The sequence below is a fragment of the Lygodium microphyllum genome, chromosome 20 (assembly GCF_053477565.2).
Source record: "Lygodium microphyllum isolate KBCC chromosome 20, Lygodium_microphyllum_v1.1.10, whole genome shotgun sequence".
NCBI lineage: Eukaryota > Viridiplantae > Streptophyta > Polypodiopsida > Schizaeales > Lygodiaceae > Lygodium > Lygodium microphyllum.
The window spans coordinates 38,527,941-38,547,879 of record NC_141154.1 but is presented as its reverse complement, the minus strand read 5'-3'; the positions used below and the strand labels follow the sequence as shown (position 1 = coordinate 38,547,879).

Sequence of the window (19,939 nt, the reverse complement as noted above, 5' to 3'; positions counted from 1 at the left end):
ATACCAAGTTTGATCAGTTGATCACTATATTCAGTAATTTGAGAGATAGATTCCAAAGTAAACCGCCATCCCATGTTGAAGAAGTGCCACTTATTCATGGGAATGTGAGATCTACTACAGCTCATTAAAATATACCATCGACTTATGAACATGGTGGTCTTTCTAGAGTCAATGAAACCGCTCAGCCACATGCTAACTCATGGAATAGAGGCAGGCCTAAATTTCCTATCTCGAGAACATGGACAGCAAGGTCATTCACTGCATGAAGATGAAAAAGAGTTTATTCATGGATGTCACCCCTTTTATAAAGAGTTTGATACTCATCATGCTCAAACTTCTAATGTAAGAGAACTTAATGTGAGAAAAGATCATGGACAACATGTACATGGGGACAGTTTTCAGCATGTTAATGTTCATGAGGAGAGAATGCCGCATAGTGTTTCTAATCATACCCAATCACATGGAAATTCATTGCTTGGCCATCAATCTCATGGAAACCATGGCAATGGGTAGCAATCATATACTAACAATCATGGGCATCAACCAAGGAGTGACTCTTTTCATAGACAACAATCTTTTGGCTTCAACAATCATGGTGGGCAGCAATATCACTATGATAAAGAATACAAGGATAAGATCAATATAACAAATTTCAAAGGAGATAACCCTTCACCGACCGAGCTTGAGGAGTGGATCAATAAATTGGAAATGTACTTCACTCTTTATCCTCGCAACGAACAAGCAAAGATTTGTTTTGCAGCCCTACACCTAGAAGGGTATGCACATACTTGGTGGAGATACATGTGCAAGATAGGGGAAAATTTTCAATCTTGGGATGAGTTTAAATCAGCCATGACTCAAGTATTTGTGTCACCCATGGAAAAGGAAAGACTTGAACGAAGATGGTACGATCTTAGGCAAAGGGGATCTTCCGTAAGGGATTATTCCAGCCAATTCTTAAATCTTTCCATATATGTCGAAGGTATCTCCGATGCAGCCAAGTTAAATAAGTACATCTTTGGTCTTGATCCTAACCTTTCAGTTGAAGTTGGAGCAGCCAAACCAACTAGTGTACATGCAGCCATACAATATGTTGAAAGGTATAGCCAAAAGTATAGAAGAGAGTTGACTGCATTTCAACCCAAAACAGGGACACATTATCAAGCAAATCAGCCCATGAGATTTGGACAGCAGTTCAGCCAACAAAGAGAAGGAAATAGAGTTGAAAATAGGTTCTCAAATAATTCCAGCAGGGTGCCTATATATCCTACAGCTTATGCTTCAAGGCAGGGCACTAATTTTAGGAGTAATGCTGATTCAAAAGGGGATTTCAAGAGGATTGAAGCTGCAGCCAAACCATATCCCATTGCCAACAACAATAAAGCACTTCCCAATGACAAAACCAAGGGCCTATGTTACAAGTGTGGAGAGAAGTGGTCTCCTGAACATAAACAGAAGTGCAAGGGATACATAGCAAAGTCAAACATGCTGAATATAAAAGAATTTGAGGATGAAGAAGCAAATGAAGATGCTCTTTTGCAAGTGGATGCAGCCCCCACATATGAAGACATGCATGATCAAGAGGACCAAGATGTGCAGGAGGATTTAGAGCCGGTCAATAGCTTTCCCTATGATCCAGGTGGTTCTATGGTTTCTTGTCAACCCATGTTATGTTCCATATCTCAGGATGCATGGATGGGTTGTAAGGGTGAAAATACACTTCGGCTCAAAGGCACTATAAATTCAAAGGTTGCTCATATTCTCATTGATACAGGCAGCACACATAGTTTTGTCAATGCTAAGTCATTGTATGAGCTGAAGTTATTACCACAAGAAATGGATTCCCTATTGAAGGTACAAGTGGCAAATGGAGCTCAAGAGTTGAGTAAAGAGATATGCCGGCAGACTCCTATTGAACTATCACAGTCTTGCACTATTATGACAGACTTGATTGTCCTAGATATGGGTCCTACTGACATCATCATTGGCTGCGATTGGCTTAAACAGCTTGGAAAATTTTCCGTGGATCTTAACCAGATGTTTATGGAGTTTACTTGGAATGGGCAGCAAGTAAAACTTAATGGCATTGAGAGGAAACAAGTGGAAATAATCAGTAAGAAGAAGATGAAGAGGGAAATCAATGCTATGTCTTGCATTTTCACACTTCTTCTATCAAAGGCAGATGAAAATCAGCAATCTACTTCACCTAAGGAGCAAGATCCATGTCTATGTAAACTTTTGGAAGAGTTTAAGGACATATTTCAGCCACCTACATCGTTGCCTCCTCAGGGAGAAGTGGATCATCCTATTGATTTAATGCCTGACACTAAACCCATCAACAAACCTCCTTACAGATTATCCAAGTGTGAGAGAGAAGAAGTAGAGAAACAGGTTAAAGACTTGCTGGAAATGGGATTTATTCAACCTAGTCAGTTAACTTTTGCTTCTCCCGTACTACTTGTCAAGAAGAAAGATGGGTCATTTAGGATGTGTATTGACTATAGAGATCTAAATAAGAGCACTGTGAAGAATAGGTACCCAATTCCCCGCATAGATGATTTGCTGGATGAACTCAAGGATGCAAAGGTTTTCACCAAGATCGACTTAAGATCAGGGTATCATCAAATAAGAATGAAAGCAGGGGATGAGTACAAGACAGCTTTTAAGAGGTCTCTACCACTTCCTAGTCATGCTATTCGGACTTTCCAATGCACCTGCAACCTTCCAAGCACTTATGAACAAGATTTTGCAGCCATTCTTGTATAAATCAGTCTTGGTATTCTTTGATGATATTCTCATCTATAGCAAGAATAGAGAGGAACATTTGGAACATGTCAGAGAAGTTTTCCTTACTTTGAGAAGACACAAGGTTTTTGCAAAGGAAAGCAAGTGTATTTTTATGGCTGATGAAGTGGAATATTTGGGTCATATTGTTGGTGAGAAAGGAATCATGGTCGATCCAAAGAAAGTACAGTGCATCAAAGATTGGCCCATATCACAAAATTCTACTTCATTGAGAGGATTTCTTGGATTATCTTTCTTCTATAGGAGATTCATCAAGAATTATGCCCATGTAGCAGCTCCTCTTATTAAGCATCCTCCAGCCTCCTCCACCTCCAAGCTCCATCCTCCATAGCTGCGCGCGCAAGAAGAGAGAAGAGAAGAGAAGAAGAGAAGAGGAGATGGTGAGGAGCTTCACCCTCTTGATCCCTTACTCTCACACACTCACTCCCTCACACTCTCACACTCCCTCTCTCAAGAGTACACACAAGCAAGAAGATGAGAAGGAGAGAAGAAGAAGAAGACTCTTGTTGCCACACACCAAAGAATGATCTCTTATTCACTTTTTGAACTTTATATATTCAGTTTTATGCGAAGATCATGGTGTTATTGCTTATGAAAGCAGAAAGTTAGATGATAAAGAAAGGGAACTCCATGTCTATGAGCAGGAAATGTTAGCCATTCTTCATGCTATTAAGAAGTGGCATCACTACATCTATGGCAGCCATTTTAAGGTGAAGAGTGACCATCGAGTGTTGAAGTATTTTCTTTCTCAGCCAAAGCTCTCTCCCAAACAAAGACGGTGGTTAGCTACTCTTCAAGGATATGATTTTGAGATATCCTATATGGCAGGCAAGGATAATGTAGTGGCTGATGCCTTATCCAGGATGTGGGCATGTACCGTTTCTACTATCTCTACCATACATAAAGATTGGATTCAGGACATTCAAGAAGAATATCTTTTGGACGAACACACTGCCAATATTATGAAGAAATTACAGCAAGACAATGGATCTGAGTTTCCCAATTTCAAGTGGCAAAATTGACTTCTTTGGTTCAAAGGAAGAGTCTATTTGACCCCTCAGTCATCATTTAGGCCACGTATTTTGCAGGAGATGCATTCTTCTCCTTTGGCAGGACATATTGGCTTGTTTAAAACCTTTGATAAGATCCACAAATGTTTTTATTGGAAGGGACTTTGGAAAGATGTCAAGGAGTATATCATGCAGTGCTTACCATGCCAGCAGAATAAAGATTCCAATTTATTGCCTAGTGGTTTACTTCAGCCTTTGCCTATTCCTCATGGTAAATGGACTGATATCAGTATGGATTTCATTACAGCACTTCCTACCACCAAGCAGGGCTGGAATAGCATTTTTGTTGTGGTTGATTGTCTTACGAAATCAGCCCACTTCTTACCTACCAAAGTCCAATATTCAGCCAAACAGGTGGCAGATCAATTCATGGAAGGAATTTTCAGACTTCATGGATTACCTATGAATTTTCAGACTTCATGGATTACCTATGAAGATTGTTTCTGATAGGGATTCCAAGTTCATGAGAAATTTTTGGAAAAGTCTCTTTACTTCCATGGGTACCAAATTAACTCCAAGTACTGCCTATCATCCACAAACAGATGGCCAAACTGAAAGGGTCAATAAATGGTTAGAGGTCTATTTGAGACATTTTTGCCATGATACACAGAATGCATGGGATCATTGGATTCATCTTGCGGAGTTCTGTTATAATAATACTCATCATATGAGTATTGGTATGTCACCATTCGAGGCATTGTATGGATACAAAGTCCAAGTACCTTTAGTATTGTTTCATGATGAAGTGAATCCTCTTGCTCGAGAAGAGTTGGAAAAGATGGAAGCCTTAATGAAGCAATGCAAAGAAAACATCAGGAAGGCACAAAAGACAATGAAATCATATGCGGATGATAAGAGAAGGCATGTGGATTTTGAAGAAGGAGAATGGGTATTTTTGAAAGTACCTAAGTCTCGTTATGCTTCTCTCAAGGGCGGACACAATAAGCTTGCTCATCGCTATTATGGTCCATATCAAATCACAAGAAAAGTTGGAGATCTTGCTTACCAACTTGATTTGCCTTCATCCACACGCATTCATAATGTTTTTCATGTGTCTTAACTTAAGAAGTATATTGGCCCTGACATACAAGTTCTTGAAGAACTACCTCCTCTTGATGAAGATGGCTTAATCATCTATGAGCCCGAAAGGATTATTGGCAAGAGGGAGAAGGTTCTAAGGAACCGTATTGTTATGGAACATCTTGTCAAATGGAAAGGATTGCCTATGGAAGAATCATCTTGGCAGCATGCTTCATATTTGGATCAATATCCATGGCTTCTTCAAGAAGATACTTAGCTCATTACACAGTGGACAGCTTGCTGTTATAAATTTCTGTCATGAGAATATAGTTGACCTATCGACATTAAAATTGGATTTTGATGACATGGATGGATACCTTATGAAGTAAACTTCATTTTTATACCTCACATGCGTCACTCCGACATTTCTATCCAAAGTTATGGGTCATTTACTATCACTACCCTGTTCAGGACAGCATTCCAGATTTTCACTGTTTTGAGTTTATTTTCAAGATTCTTTTCATGGAAGAGTATCTTCTTCAAAGGACAACTTCAACAAGGAAATTCAGCATTGGTCTCTCATTCCTTTACATTTACCATCCACTTGTCATTTCAGTTTTCAAAGTTTTGAGGACAAAACTTTTGGGCAGGGATGGATTGTAATAAAGCAATTTTCATGCTACTTTAATTAGGCCAATTAGTCTATTTTAGGCTAGAGTATAAAAGGCAAGAGAGTGCCAATGTAACACATCTTTTTCAATTCATTTCTTGAAACTTCACTTCTTGGAGTTAGAAGGTTTCTTCCTTCCCCACCATTGCAAAGGGTGTGTACCTTGCAGCAGCCATCATCATAGTATTTTCAACAAGCAACCATGGCTTCAACATTTGTATTCCTTCTTCTCATTGAATATGAATGGCAAGCTATGGTTTGTTTCTAGCATTTCTTGGAAGCATTTCTTGTTAGCTTTCTTGTATTTTCTTGGATATGGCAAAGTATCATTTCAGCGGCTGCCTAGTGGGGGTCTTCCAACGGGTGAAGTGCTCCGTGCCCAAAAGATCTCTGCTGGGCGTTGTGTTTTCTGCACTACGTGTGATGAGACATTGCTTCACCTTTTGTTCTTGGATTATGGGAAATATGTCCTCTATGCCCTCTTTGAGTTCAGATTGTTCCTGTCTATTTCATTTCCTAAGATGGACAGCCCTGTGGCATATATGGCGTACTCACAATGCCTTTATTTTTTATGCAGCATCGGGCATCCATGGGCATGTGGCCCATGTGAGTGGAATAGTGTTATGGCAAATCTCCTCTATGATGTGAGCGGACTTGGTTCTTCCGGATATTGCTGTTCCCTGGCTGGCAATTGTTCGCTCTATTCCAATTGTTCCTTCTGTCTGATCTATTAGTACTGTTCATGTAATAGGTGGTTGTGGTTTTGAGAGCTTGTAGGCCTCATGTACATAGTAGTTACACACACACACACACACACACACACACACACACACAGAGAGAGAGAGAGAGAGAGAGAGAGAGAGAGAGAGAGAGAGAGAGAGAATCATATTGGAGGCATTGTGTGAGAGAGAGCCTAGAGACATGTGCTAGAGCCGTTTGGTTGCACGTGGGAGGATTTGGCAAAAATGGCCAAGAAAACGGTGGTCAGCTTTTGACCTGCGACATGTTCGATCGGCCCAATTGGATGAGTCCGTAGAAGGTCGGATGAGTAGTATAGGATGGGACTTATGAAACGGATTGATATGCCATCAGATGTGGACAATTGGGGGCATGATACAAGCCATACTGTCACAATAGACACCTTGGGTACATTACTACATGTTCGCCTTTCAGTTAGGATGCTCTAGTCACATGGTTGCAATGAATAGTGGTCACTTGTGTTAAGTTTCTAGTAGCTAGATCTCAGAATATTTATAGGTAAGCCCACTTACTCCTATGCATCAACATTAACACTTGAAAAATATGCTGCTGGTGCATACAAGATAATGCAACTTTTTGCTAGTAATTACATGAATTATGTTCCTTTTGAAGTTATGGTGTTGCTCCCTTTTTAAGCTTTCTTTATTGTAATACTATTGCAGGTATATTTTTTTCGCAGATAAGGTTGAAATTGAAGATATTACCGACAAAACATTCTTCTTTACGATTATGGGCCCTGAGAGTGACCTTGTATGGTTGCATACTTATTGGTTTTGTCCTCTTTCAACATTATGTAGAACTGGCTTTATGGATGTGTAAGCTCTTTTGTGGTTTATTGTGAAACAGTTGGTGGAGCGGCTCAACATGAAGGACATAATTGGAAAACCCTATGGGACTCATCTGCACTACGCAGTGAGTTGATATTTATGATTATAGATCACAAGCTAAGCCATGTTATGTGCATTGGCTGAATTTTTGTCACCTTTCAGATTGAAGGAACGCCTGTGACAGTTGGAGTAGGCAATCTGCTTTCAAAAAGTGGGTACTCATTGATGCTGTCAGTTGACACAGCTGGTCTCATTTGGGAAGCATTTCTCAAAGCTGGTGCTGTGCCCATGGGTGCAAAGGCTTGGGAGCATCTTCGTATCAAGAAAGGTATTATTTAGAAAAAGTCCAACTTATTGGTTTTAAGAAAGGCATAATTTTGATAAAGTCCAACTTATTTTGCACCCTGAACATTTTAACTTGTGATCCAACCAGTTAGTCTAGAATAAAAAATAGCACAGGTTATGTCATAACAAATGTTCAGGCATCAAGGATGCCCACATCTGCATTTGGTTGCAGCTGTTATTGCCATCACCTCAGCCTCCTTCACAACTCCTCCAGGCCCTGTCTGACTGATTCCAGCTGCCACGCTGATTTTTATGCCTTGGAGGACTGCCATGTTTTCAACTGATCAGGCTGCCTTGCGGCTGTTCATCCAGGCGACAGCTGCTGCAGCAAAATACGGCTGCAGTGATGATGTGCCAGGCTGTATGCCCAGGCTGAGCAGTAAACACAGGTTTGGATGATGATGTCAGCAGCTGGTGGCAGCAGATCAGGGTCAAACACAGGCTGGAATGTGGTCACAGCAGTAAACACAGCCTGCAGGGTGATGGCAGCAGGCTGAGAACAGTCATCAGTAGGTACAGAGGGCTGGACAGCAAGCACCCGGTGCAGGACAGAAGTAGACAGAAGCTCGAACTGAGATATCCTCCATGAGCAGGTTGTGGACAGCAGAGATAGATGCTAGCAATCTGCAAAGCAAGATTAGTGTTGAGTGATGGGCAGCCTGTCCATTTATAGATGTGTGGATCCTCCCCAGTTATAGTTTGGCTTATGGGACATAAGCACTTTCTAGGAACATGCACCATTTATTGAAACTTTGGTAGTAATTGAGATTTGGGGTGTAGCAAACAGCTAATCAGGTTATAATGTATTTTTTAGCTCAACACACCCTCTCAGGCCCAAAACTCGAACCATGAAGGGACTGCCAAGATAGTTCAAGCCCATGATTTATTTACCCCAAGGCGTACCCGAAAGTAGCCAAGCATTGGGCTAAGGGTGCTTGTTGGCTGCCCAATGACCTACGAAGACTACAAAGGCCATGGCTATTTTATCAAGGGAGCCTAAAGGGTCACCCCAGAGAGGCCAAGGCATTGGACAAAGGGTACTTGTCGGTTGCCTAGTGGCAACCACTTTAAACTTATTTTCTTTTAGCAACAATTTGCACCCTATTAAGTAATTGTGTCGTGGCGAAAAATGGGAAGGAATGTTTGTAGAAAAGTTGGCAAAGAGAGATTGCCTAGGGAGCCTACCATGTGAGTAGTGAGCTGCCCTGAATATGGTGTATTTAGAGTCAACCACTCTTTGACCCGAAAAAGAAAAGTATGCATAGATGCATGTGTACAAGAATAGACTACCAATGCATGTGGTAATGTAAAGGGCACTGTAAAATGTCATGCGTATGCAAAATATATGCAATGATGCCACTTGGACAGTGTCCTCATAGGCAAGTGTTCACTTGCCTAGGCACCCTTTTACAATCATGATCATCCTAATGATATGGATGTTGATACAAAGTACAACAATAATGTCATGTAATCAAAACCCTTTAATTGCCAAGAGAAAAAGCTGCCTCCTCTTACCACTGGACGGTGAAAGGAAAAGCTAGAGAGAACCTCTTCTTGTGTAGCAAGTGCTGACGAATCCATCTTGGTGAATAGATATGCAAAATTGTTTGATAAAGGCACAAACTCTAGGCGAATTGTGCCTAGTTCAATTTGTTCTCTAGTGAAGTGGTAGTGCACTTCAACATACTTTGTTCGTAGACTTGTCTGTAGACTAATGGTGGGTTTACTAGCTAGTGCTATAGCACTTTGGTTGTTGTAGAAGATCAACGTTGGAATGTCACATGGAAAATGAAGCGCTGCCAACAAGCACCTCAAGTAGATGCAACAAGCACCTCAAGTAGATGGGCTTTGTGTTGCTAGTATATAAAGCCTTGTACTTTGCCTCAGCCATGTAAGCAACCATTGTAACTTGCTTACAGCTTAACCATGAAATGGGAGCCGTGCCAGGGATAACATGAACTTGCCATGGGATGTCTGGTGTCAAGATCTCTTGTCTAGTTAGAATTAGTATAACCTCGCAAAATCGAACCATGGCCATAAGTCAATCCAAGAGAATAGGTACAATAAACATATTTGAACATACGCAAATAAGCAATCCAATGTGACATTTTAGGTGCATTGACGAAGCAAAGAGATAGAGTAAGCTAAGCCGAGTATAGAGACATTGCTATGGTAGCATGTGAGATGGTATGACTGCAAAGGTTATTGGGTGATTTAGATATACAGGGAGATGGTCTAGTTGTTATCACTGTGACAACATGAGCAGCATATAGGTAGCTAGGAACCCAGTGTTCCATGCTACGGCAAAATAGGTTGAGGTACATTACCACTTTGTGAGAGAGAAGGTACTTGCATGAAAGATTGACTTGGTAACATTAGCACATAGGATCAAATAGTTAACATTTTCACAAAAGCATTGGTTACAGAGAAGCTTGGAAAATTCTCGAAGCTTACTTGGAGTTGCAGAGATACAATTAAGCTTGAGGGGAAGTATTAAGATGGTAAGCTCAGCATGTATGGACATTGATGATAGTCCACTTGGGTAGATGGATCCGCACGTCTACTCTTAATACGTTGGTGATCATTATGATTCTAACAGGGCCACAAACTTATCACTTATTATATTTAGTTTGATGTACCTACCTACAACTTATATAGTTATAGCGCCACTCTATTAGTATAGTCAGTTATGCATTGTTTGACTTAGTAAGTCATTTTCCTTTATATTGTATCTTATCTATCATTTGTGTATATTGTAAGTGTGTGAGCTTACTCTTGTGTGTATGTTGTGTGTTTGGCGCAATAGCCAAGCAAGTCTGCCCATCACATGATTCGTGACAGGAGGTCGTCCACTCATGAAAGGCTTGGAAGGCCTCAACTATTGTTGAGCTGATGTAAGGCTTCTTAGGCTTCATTCTCAACATTAGCATTTTGATTTAGTATCCGAGCATTGGGCACACTTGAGCGATTACTATGTGGCTTGGAAAGGACCCGTCGCATAAATCTTGACCATGAGCTCCAAAACTTCAAAATCACTAGTAGGGATGACTTGAAAGTCAAGTTGGTTGAGTATGTGTGACTTTTTGCGGAGTTCTCTACCATGGAGGTCTCCAAGTTCTTGGATGATCAAGTTATATTGTTTCTTAACAAAGATGCTACGTAAATATTTTCACTTTGTGCAGTATGTGATCTCATAGCCCACCATGCTTACATTCTATAAATTTGTGTGTCACTTATTGTGTTGTGGTCGATTGTTCGATTAGTTTTATAGCATGATCTCCTCAAAGGAGACTCTCATTCTTAGAAGGGGCAGCAAGGGAAGGGCAAGCAAAATCAAAACTCAAATCAAAATCAAACTCTAAATCCAGCAACTGAGACCCTAGTGAACACCTAGTCTTTTCTTAAACCCGGGTGGCAGAATGTACCTGAAAAGAATAATTATTGTCTAGTAATGTTAGAAGGCTGACCACTTTGACGATGAGTGTCGATCAAAGGCAAGAGGTACAACACCAAAATCCAAGACTCAGACCATCGCTCCCTAGTTGGGCGACCCTGAGCAGAGGAGACAGGGTGGTAGCAAACCTTAATAGGGGCAATGGTGAAGCTAGATCCGCATTGCCATCGGTTAACCATCATAGTCTACTTTATTCTCAATGCAAGAGGGCGTACCTGTCTGGTTGGTAGAGATCAACATCCTCTCCTTAGAGACATTTAAGGATGCGAGTCTTGTCCATATTTGCAAGTTGCTTCTCGATGAGGTGATTGTAGAGGCTCACTTTTCATAACCGAGTACTTCAGCTACTCCTTGGATTGTGGACGGTGCAACTACTCATCAGATGACCCCCATCTTGGATATTTTATCTCTCGAGCCCCTGCAACAGGGATAGTTCATGTTGGGAACAACTCCTCAGTCTAAATTCCGGCTCAAGGTTCATTAGTTTTGCCATTGACGATGGCCCGAATCTCACTATGCTCAATAATGTATACTAATAGGTCCCCCAACTCCTTGAACTTATCTGTACAACAGCTTTGTCGGTTGGGATGAGTAGTTTTCTTTATAGCAACCATAATCGAGCTCCTTGATTCTCAGACTAGTTTAGTGATTGCTTGCATTGAAGTAGAGTCTAGTGCCTTGTACCACATGACCAAGTTCCTTTTTGAACTGACAACCAAGGGCTCCGAGTTTCATTGCTTTGAGGCTTTAGCCACCACATGAGAGTCTACGAGCATGGAGGGTCTCTACCATCTTTGCTTAGGACATATTGAATAGGACTCTCTTTTTCAGTTGTCGCATGGTGAGATGGTTGAGGGCCTTCCACACCTAAAGCTATCTTGAGATATTTGTAAAGCTTATTGACTTGGACAGTAGCATTGTTTCTCATTCCCTCAACAATTCACACTAGAGCTGAGGTGCCTCTGAGATTGATTCATGTTGACCTTTATGAGCCGACGTCCATCGTCGTCTTGAACAACGCATGATATTTTTTTATGGTGGATGATCACACTAGATACATCTAGGTGCACTTTCTCCAGCATAAGTCCGATGCATTTACATGTTTTCTTGCTTAGGTACAGTTGGTTCATAACTAGACTAGTCGTCGTATAGAATGCGTGAGAAGTGATAGTGATGGCAAGTTTACCTCACACAAGTTCTTCGAGTTTCTATAGAAGTATGCCATCTCTTGCTAGGTTATCTCTAGCAACTCCCCTTCTCAGAATGGAGTCATAGAGCGTAGGAATTGGACCATCATGAACATGGCATGCAGTATATTGTTTGCAGTAGAGCTTCCTGAATGCCTTCATGTGTTAGACTATTAAAAGTTCGGTGTACATTCTCAACCGTTATCTGTGATAACGGTTAATGATTGTCCCTCAAAGGACTCTATATGAGGCATTTTTTGGCTCTCCACCTATAGTTTCCCACTTTAGAGTCTTTGGAAGTTATGCATATACACACACGTTTGATGATAAGATAGAAAAGCTTACTCCTCAAGTTGATCTCTTGATTTTTGTAGGTTACTCCTATGAAGCGAATATCTATCGTTTGTTCGATCCTTGGACACGATCCTCGAACAAACAAGGTGATTGTTAGGAGAAATGTAGTTATTGATAAGAGGGATATTATATTGTCTTATGCACCGAACTCTAAGCCGATTTCTCTATATATTCCATCAGAGATAGTGCCTTCTGAGGCGGGTCTATTGCCTGCTCTTGACCTTCTTGCCGATTCTTCTACTCCCAATTCCTCTCTACAAGACCATTACCTCGTATTAGCAGACCATGTGGAATTCAGGAATGCTTCCATCGGATTCCACTCTTGAGAGTCCTAGAAGATTTGCTCAGATCGCACCTTAGACTTCATTTGCATCGTTGTTTATAACTGATTACATAGCGCATTCTAAGCCGGGTAATTGATAGGAGACTCTTTAGCATTCCCTATGGTGAGAGGCCATGGAGGAGCTAGAGAATATTGATTGAATGAGACTTGGACTTTGGTGGATCATCTGAGTCATAAGAAAGTCACTCGAATGAAGTGGATATTTAGAACCAAGCTACCATCTAATGGGACTTTAGACAAGTACAAGGCTTGACTTGTCGTGCAAGGGTTTTGACAGAAGCAAAGGTATTAACTATGAAGAGTCCTTTACTCTTGCTGTGCGGTTGACACAATTCCATTTGTTGGTTACGGTAGTTGCTCACCATGGTTGGCTTATCTATCAAATGGATGTTAAAAGTGTATTTTTGAATGGTTATGTGGAGGAGAAAATCTATATAGAGCAACCACCTAGATTTTATTCTTTTGATTGAAAAGGTAAGGTTATTTGCTCATGGAAAGCTCTTTATGAACTGAAACAAACTAAATATAATAAGTGATAAGTCAATAGCCATATGAGAATCATAATGACCGTCGACGTGCTAAGTGTAGATGTGCGGACCCATCTAACTAGGGGGTCCATTATCAATGTTCGCATGTATGGAGCTTGTCATCTCAATACTCCCCCTTAAGCTCAACTATATCTCTACAACTCTAAGTAAGCTTCGAAAATTTCAAAGCTTTTTTGCACCCAATGTGTTTGTGAAAATATTAGCTATCTAATCTTGTGTGCTGATATAGGCTAAGCCAATCTCTCTTACAAGTACTCTCTCTCACAAAGTGGTAATGCACCTCAATGTGTTTTGTCCTAGCATGGAACACTGGGTTCCTAGCTAACCATATGCTGCTCTTGTTGTCACAGTGAATGACAATTGGACCATCTCTGTGCACATCCAAATCACCCAATAACTTTTGCAACCATACCATCTCACTTACTACCATAGTAATACCTCTATTCTTGGCCTCTACACTCGATAAGCAATGTAGGTTGCTTTTTATTGCTCAACATAACTGTTGCACTACCAAGGGAAAACATAAATCTGCTGGTAGATCTTCTATCAAACATGCTATCGGCCCAATCTGCATCTGTGTATCCAAACACTTGTATATCCTTAACTGCCTCATAGAAAAGTCCATAATGCAAAGTAGACTTCACAAACCTCAACATGTGTCTAACTGCATCCAAATAAAACTTTTTATGCATCTCCATAAATTAACTAACAAGGCCAACAACATAACTCAAGTCTGGCCTTGTGATAGTCATATAAATCAGACTTCCTACTATCCTCTTGAAAATAGTATGTCTTATATCTCATTCCCAAAATTGGCACTCAACATCACATTTTGCTCCAGTAGTATTGAAAGAGGCTTACATGCTGTCATACTTAGAGAACATATCCAAGCCATACTGCCTTTGGGACAACCATATATCATCATCACATCTTAAACTTCTTCAAATGGTTTTTGACTTTTGCGATTCCATTGTCACTGTCACTTGTAATGACCAGTTATCCACATAGATGACTATGATAACCAAACTTGTATCTCTCTTTACAAGATACTTTCCAATCTTGTCAGACCATCCTCTAGGTGTTTACTTGAGCTCATAGAGCACCTTCTTTAACCCGCACACATATGTGTAATGCCCTAAATCCTCATAACCTGTTGGTTGCTCCATATACACCTCTTCTTACAATTCACCATGCAAGAAGGCATTTTTGACATTCATTTGTTGCAACCTCCAAACTTTCACCATTGCCAAAGCAATCACACATCTAACAGTTTTCATCCTAGCAATTGGACAGAATCTCTTCATAATCCATGCCATATGTTTGAGCATGGCCATTTGCAACCAGCCTAGCCTTATACCTACTAATAGATTCATCTACATTATGCTTAATTTTGTAGATCTACTTATAGCCAATAGCTTTCTTACCAACAACATCCTCAAAGCAAGTGGGCTCAACGTCTTCAACCACCTTTACCAGATTAGCATAATGGTGAGTTGTATAACCTTTAAGACTAAACTTTTAATAGGGTATCTAACCCTACTAGACCTGTGTACCACTATATCACTCAGTGGAGCCTTTACATTACCATGTACTCTCTATACATCTGGTGTCCTGATTGAAGGAATACCAAGCTCATCATCCAAACTCTCTGAACCATTGGAATATCCATTAAATCCCAAATGACTAGTAGATGCATCATTACCATCCGACACTTTTTTCTTTCCTTTGTCTATACTTGTAGCATTTGTAGATGCATATGAAGATGTGGGGTTACTCCTTCGTCTGGGAAACTAAGGGTTAATTGTAAATATAGTACAAGATGATGTTTCTAGTCCACTCAGGCTTCATGATTCTTACTTTGCTTTCTGTATATAACTATTATGATTATCATTATTATCATCCAATGCATCACCACTAGATGCATATCAACTGCTAATCTCATTAAAAATAACATCCTTGCTCACTCTGAACTCCCTTGTGACATCTGGAAATTTGCAGATTTCCAATCCATACTGCTTTGACATTGCTCATTTTGTCTTTGGAAATTTGTCATCATGGCAAATCAGGGAGGTGATGTCTTTACGTATGTATCCAAGGAAGATAGATTGGACGGAAACAACTATTCGCTTTGGTCATTCATGATGAAGAATGTATTAGTAGCCAAGAATTTATGGGATTATGTCAGTGGAGAGGAAACTCGACCGGGAGTTGTAGCTCCCGTTACTCCTCCTCCCCATGGTGCACGTGGACAACGGGGACCTCAGCCCGCTCCACCTCAGCCACTTCCTCCAAGAACTGCAGCTCAAAAAGCTTGGGATACAGTGATGCACAGGCCTTGTCGCTGATTGCTCTGGCAGTTCAGTGGTCCATCATACCTCACATCTGTTCGGCATCTTCTTCACGAGATGCATGGTTGACTTTGGAGCATATGTTTGCAGGAAAGAATGAGACTCGGATCTCTTTCTTGAAGAAAGAGTTGGAAACTTTGAAGATGCATGAGGGTGATTCTATGCAGGATCACTTAAATAAGATTCAGGACTTGAGGGAGCAGCTCATGAATGTAGATGAGTATTTTTCGGATGCACAGTTGATATCCACCACCTTGAATTCCTTACCTCCTTCGTACTTGTCTTTTCATACTGCATTGAACCTCACCATGAGGATTGCTGAGCACCCACTCACTTTTATTCAACTGGTTAGTTTGCTTCTAGAGGAGGAGCAAATACGGAAAAATAGTGGTGTGGATGCTATAGTCTCTGAGCAGGCTTTTGTGGCAAGACAGAAAGGCAAAAACAGCAAGGTGAAAAATGCTCCACAGAGTTCTGGCACTTCGGGCACATCGCAGAATCAGACACAAGGGGGGACGCAAGCTAAAAAAGGTAAATGTCATTATTGTAAGAAGCCCGGCCACTATATTACTGAGTGCAGGAAGCGCATTGCCAAAGAGAAGAAGGAGTCAAGAATGTCTATTTCTACTACTCCTTCCACTGTTAGTGAGTCCACGTCCTTTGTTGTGGACAGGGACTATTGTTTTTACACTTGCAGTTATGGCATCTCTTGGGCCGATAGAGCACTTAGCTCTACAGAGGATGCTGACACTTGGTTCTTTGACAGTGGTGCTTCTAGACATATTACATCTCGCAGAGATTTGTTTGCTTCAGTTAGTGCACCTCCTGTTGGGAAATCGGTACAGTGTGCCAATAATGCATCATACCCTGTTCGTGGTATTGGGGAGATTCAGCTCACAGCCATTGATGGCTCAATTCTCCGCCTATAGGATGCTTTGTTTGTTCCTGGAATCAAAAAGAATTTGCTTTCTATTTTTTCTTTGGCACGTTGTGGTTTGTAGGTCACCTTTGATGATGACCGTTGCATGGTTAGAGATAAAGAACGCATGACTTTGGTCTTGATAGGATCTTTATGTCATGGTTTATATGAGTTGGATGCTCTTTCAGTAGATCAAACAGCATACTTGACATCCACTCTTACTCCTGCTATGATATAGGCGGAGTTATGGCATGCTCGTTTGGGGCATGTAAACTTTGGCAGCTTGATGCTTTTGCAGCGTACTCAGATGCTGGATGGCTTACCTCTCTTGGAAAGACCTCCTGAGCACTTATGCGAGGGATGCATTTTAGGGAAAATGCATCGTTTCTCATTTCCTCGTGATGTTGCTTTCAGAGCAACAACCAGATTGCAGTTGGTGCATTCAGATGTTTGTGGGCCTATGCAAACCATGTCATTGGGCGGTTGTTATTATTTTGTGACATTCATTGATGACTTTACACGTTTTTGTTGGGTCTACTGTTTGAAAAAGAAGTCAGAAGTGTATGATGCATTTTTGGCTTTCAGTGCACTTATTCAAAATCAATCTGGATGCAAGATTAAGACTCTTCGTTCGGACCGAGGGGGGGAATACATGTCCTCTATGCTGAATTCCTTTTTGCAGCAGAAGGGCATAGTCCATCAGTATACTACAGCCTATACTCCACAGCAGAATGGGGTAGCAGAGAGGAAGAATCGGTCACCCATGGAGATGGCCAGATGTATGCTGAAGGCAAAAAGCTTGCCTCATAGTTTTTGGATGGAAGCAGTCATGTGTGCTTGCCATATTTTGAACAGATGCCCTACCAAAGCCTTGAAGACCATCACACCTTTTGAGGCTTGGAACAGCCGTAAACCTTCTGTTGGTCACTTTCGTACCTTTGGGTGTCTTGCCTATGCCCATATTCCACAGGTACTTAGAAAAAAGTTGGACAACAAGGCTGTTAAGTGCATTTTTATGGGATATAGCAATGAAAGCAAAGGCTACAGACTCTATGATCCCGTTACAAAGAAGGTTTTTGTCAGCAAGGATGTTGTTTTTGATGAAAAATCAGAATTATCCTTGGCTGGTTTGGATACATATCAGGCTGCCCGTGATGTTTTTGAAGGGCTGCTGCCCATTACTTTTGGTGATTCAGCTGGAGCTTCAGAAAATGAACCTAATGTTCAGCCAGCTGCTCCTATGGAAAGTGCAGAAATTCAGCCATTGGCTGATCGGAATATTCAGCATCATGCTGAAACTGAAATTCAGCAAGAGCTTGCACACAGTCAGGATGCTAGACAGCTACCTAGATGGTATTTGTAGACTATGCAAGATAGTCCTTTGGATGCACCCATGGCTGGTCGAACTAGAAGGCAAACTCGTTTGCATGATTCAGCACATACCATGGAGTTTATTATGGCAGCAAGTACTTTTGATAATGAAGAGCTTGAATGTTATGAGGATGCACAACACAGTGTGCATTGGATGGCAGCTATGCAAGCTGAATTAGATTCTATTACTAAGAATCAAACTTGGGATTTGGTGTCCTTGCCATTTGGGAAGAAAGCCATTGGAACGAAATGGGTCTACAAACTGAAAAGGAAAGCAGATGGATCCATTGATAAATACAAGGCACGGCTTGTAGCTAAAGGCTACGCACAGAGAAAGGGCATTGATTATGAGGAGACATTTGCTCCTACTTCCCGTATGACGACCATCAGGTCTATGATTGCTTTGGCTGCACATTATGGTTGGACAGTGCATCAACTAGATATCAAGACTGCATTTTTACATGGGGAACTTCAGGAGGAAGTTTATGTACAACAGCCCATTGGTTTTGCAGTTGAAGGCTCAGAACATTTGGTATGCAAGCTCAAAAAGGCACTATATGGTTTGAAACAAGCTCCTAGAGCTTGGTATGCAAAAATAGATGCTTTCTTGCTTGGTCAGGGGTTTCTAAACAGCTCATCTGAGTCTACCCTTTACGTATGTAAAGAAGGGGGATCTATGCTGATTATATGTCTTTATGTTGATGACCTTTTGCTCACTGGAACACATGCTGATCAGATTTCAGCATTCAAACAAAATTTGCAGCAAACTTTTGACATGTCTGACTTGGGAGTTTTGCATTACTACTTGGGCATTCAGTTCATACATAATGCTCGAGGTATTGGGCTATCACAGTCAAGGTATATTGGGCAGCTTCTTGAGAAGTTTGGCTTACAAGATTGCAAGCCAGTTTGTACCCCCATGGAATGTGGACTGAAACTGTCATTACATGATGATAGTGATTTGTTTGATATACATACATATGCTCCTGCAGTTGGATGTCTTATCTATCTATGCAACACTAGGCCGGACATACAGTTTGCAGTTTCAGCTTTGAGCAGGTATATGCATCAGCCACGTATGTCACATTGGCAAGCTGTCAAGCGTGTTTTTCGCTACTTGCAGGGTACTCAATCTCTTGGGTTGCTTTATGCCAAGGGGGGACCACTGCAGTTACATGCTTACAGTGATTCTGATTGGGCTGGTGATTATGATACACGTCACTCCACTAGTGGCAATTATTTCTTTCTTGGCTCTTCTTGCATTTCTTGGCTTAGCAAGAAACAATCCACTGTTGCCACATCGTCATGTGAAGCTGAATACAAGGCAGCTTTCACTACCACAGTTGAATGCGTATGGCTTAGACGCTTGCTAGCTGATTTGGATGTATCTGTTACGGAGCCTACTCCTTTGTTCACTGACAGTCAGAGTGCCATTGCAGTGGCACGGAACTCAGTGTTTCATGCCCGCACGAAACACATTGAGATCCATTATCACTTTGTCAGAGAGAGGCTACATGCAGGTGATATCAGCCTTGTCTATTGTCCTACCACCAGTAATGTGGCAGACATCTTCACCAAAGCTCTTCCTCGTGACAAAATTTGAAGCATTTCGCGATGCTTTAAATTTGATATCCTTTGGTGGCGGATGATCCTTGTACTCTTAATCACTCTTCACTCCAGGGGGGTTTGTTGGGTATTTGACTCACGCCTCACTTACGCCTACGCTCATATGGGAGTGTCGGTGATCAGTAGGACACTGGGGCACTTTTTACTCTCGGTAGGAGAGGTTTTTTCCCCCAGACTTATGGTCTTATTGTCGTATGTACTTATGTGCTTATGTTACACACTTATGGGCACTTAGTGTGTGTCGGGTGTGAACACCCCCTACAACCCTAAGGTTTAAGGGTTGTACTTTGTAC

General features: G+C 41.2%; 1 protein-coding gene across 1 annotated transcript in view; it reads left to right on the top strand.

The window, feature by feature from the left end:
* Positions 1 to 19,939, top strand: part of LOC148018851 (putative transferase At1g60990, chloroplastic) — a 124,689-nt gene that overhangs the window by 90,588 nt on the left and 14,162 nt on the right. The window contains exons 8-10 of the mRNA XM_087701267.1: positions 6,987 to 7,074; positions 7,171 to 7,236; positions 7,314 to 7,479. Coding sequence (XP_087557393.1) covers positions 6,987 to 7,074; positions 7,171 to 7,236; positions 7,314 to 7,479 — 320 coding nt within the window. The remainder of the gene's footprint in view (positions 1 to 6,986; positions 7,075 to 7,170; positions 7,237 to 7,313; positions 7,480 to 19,939) is intronic.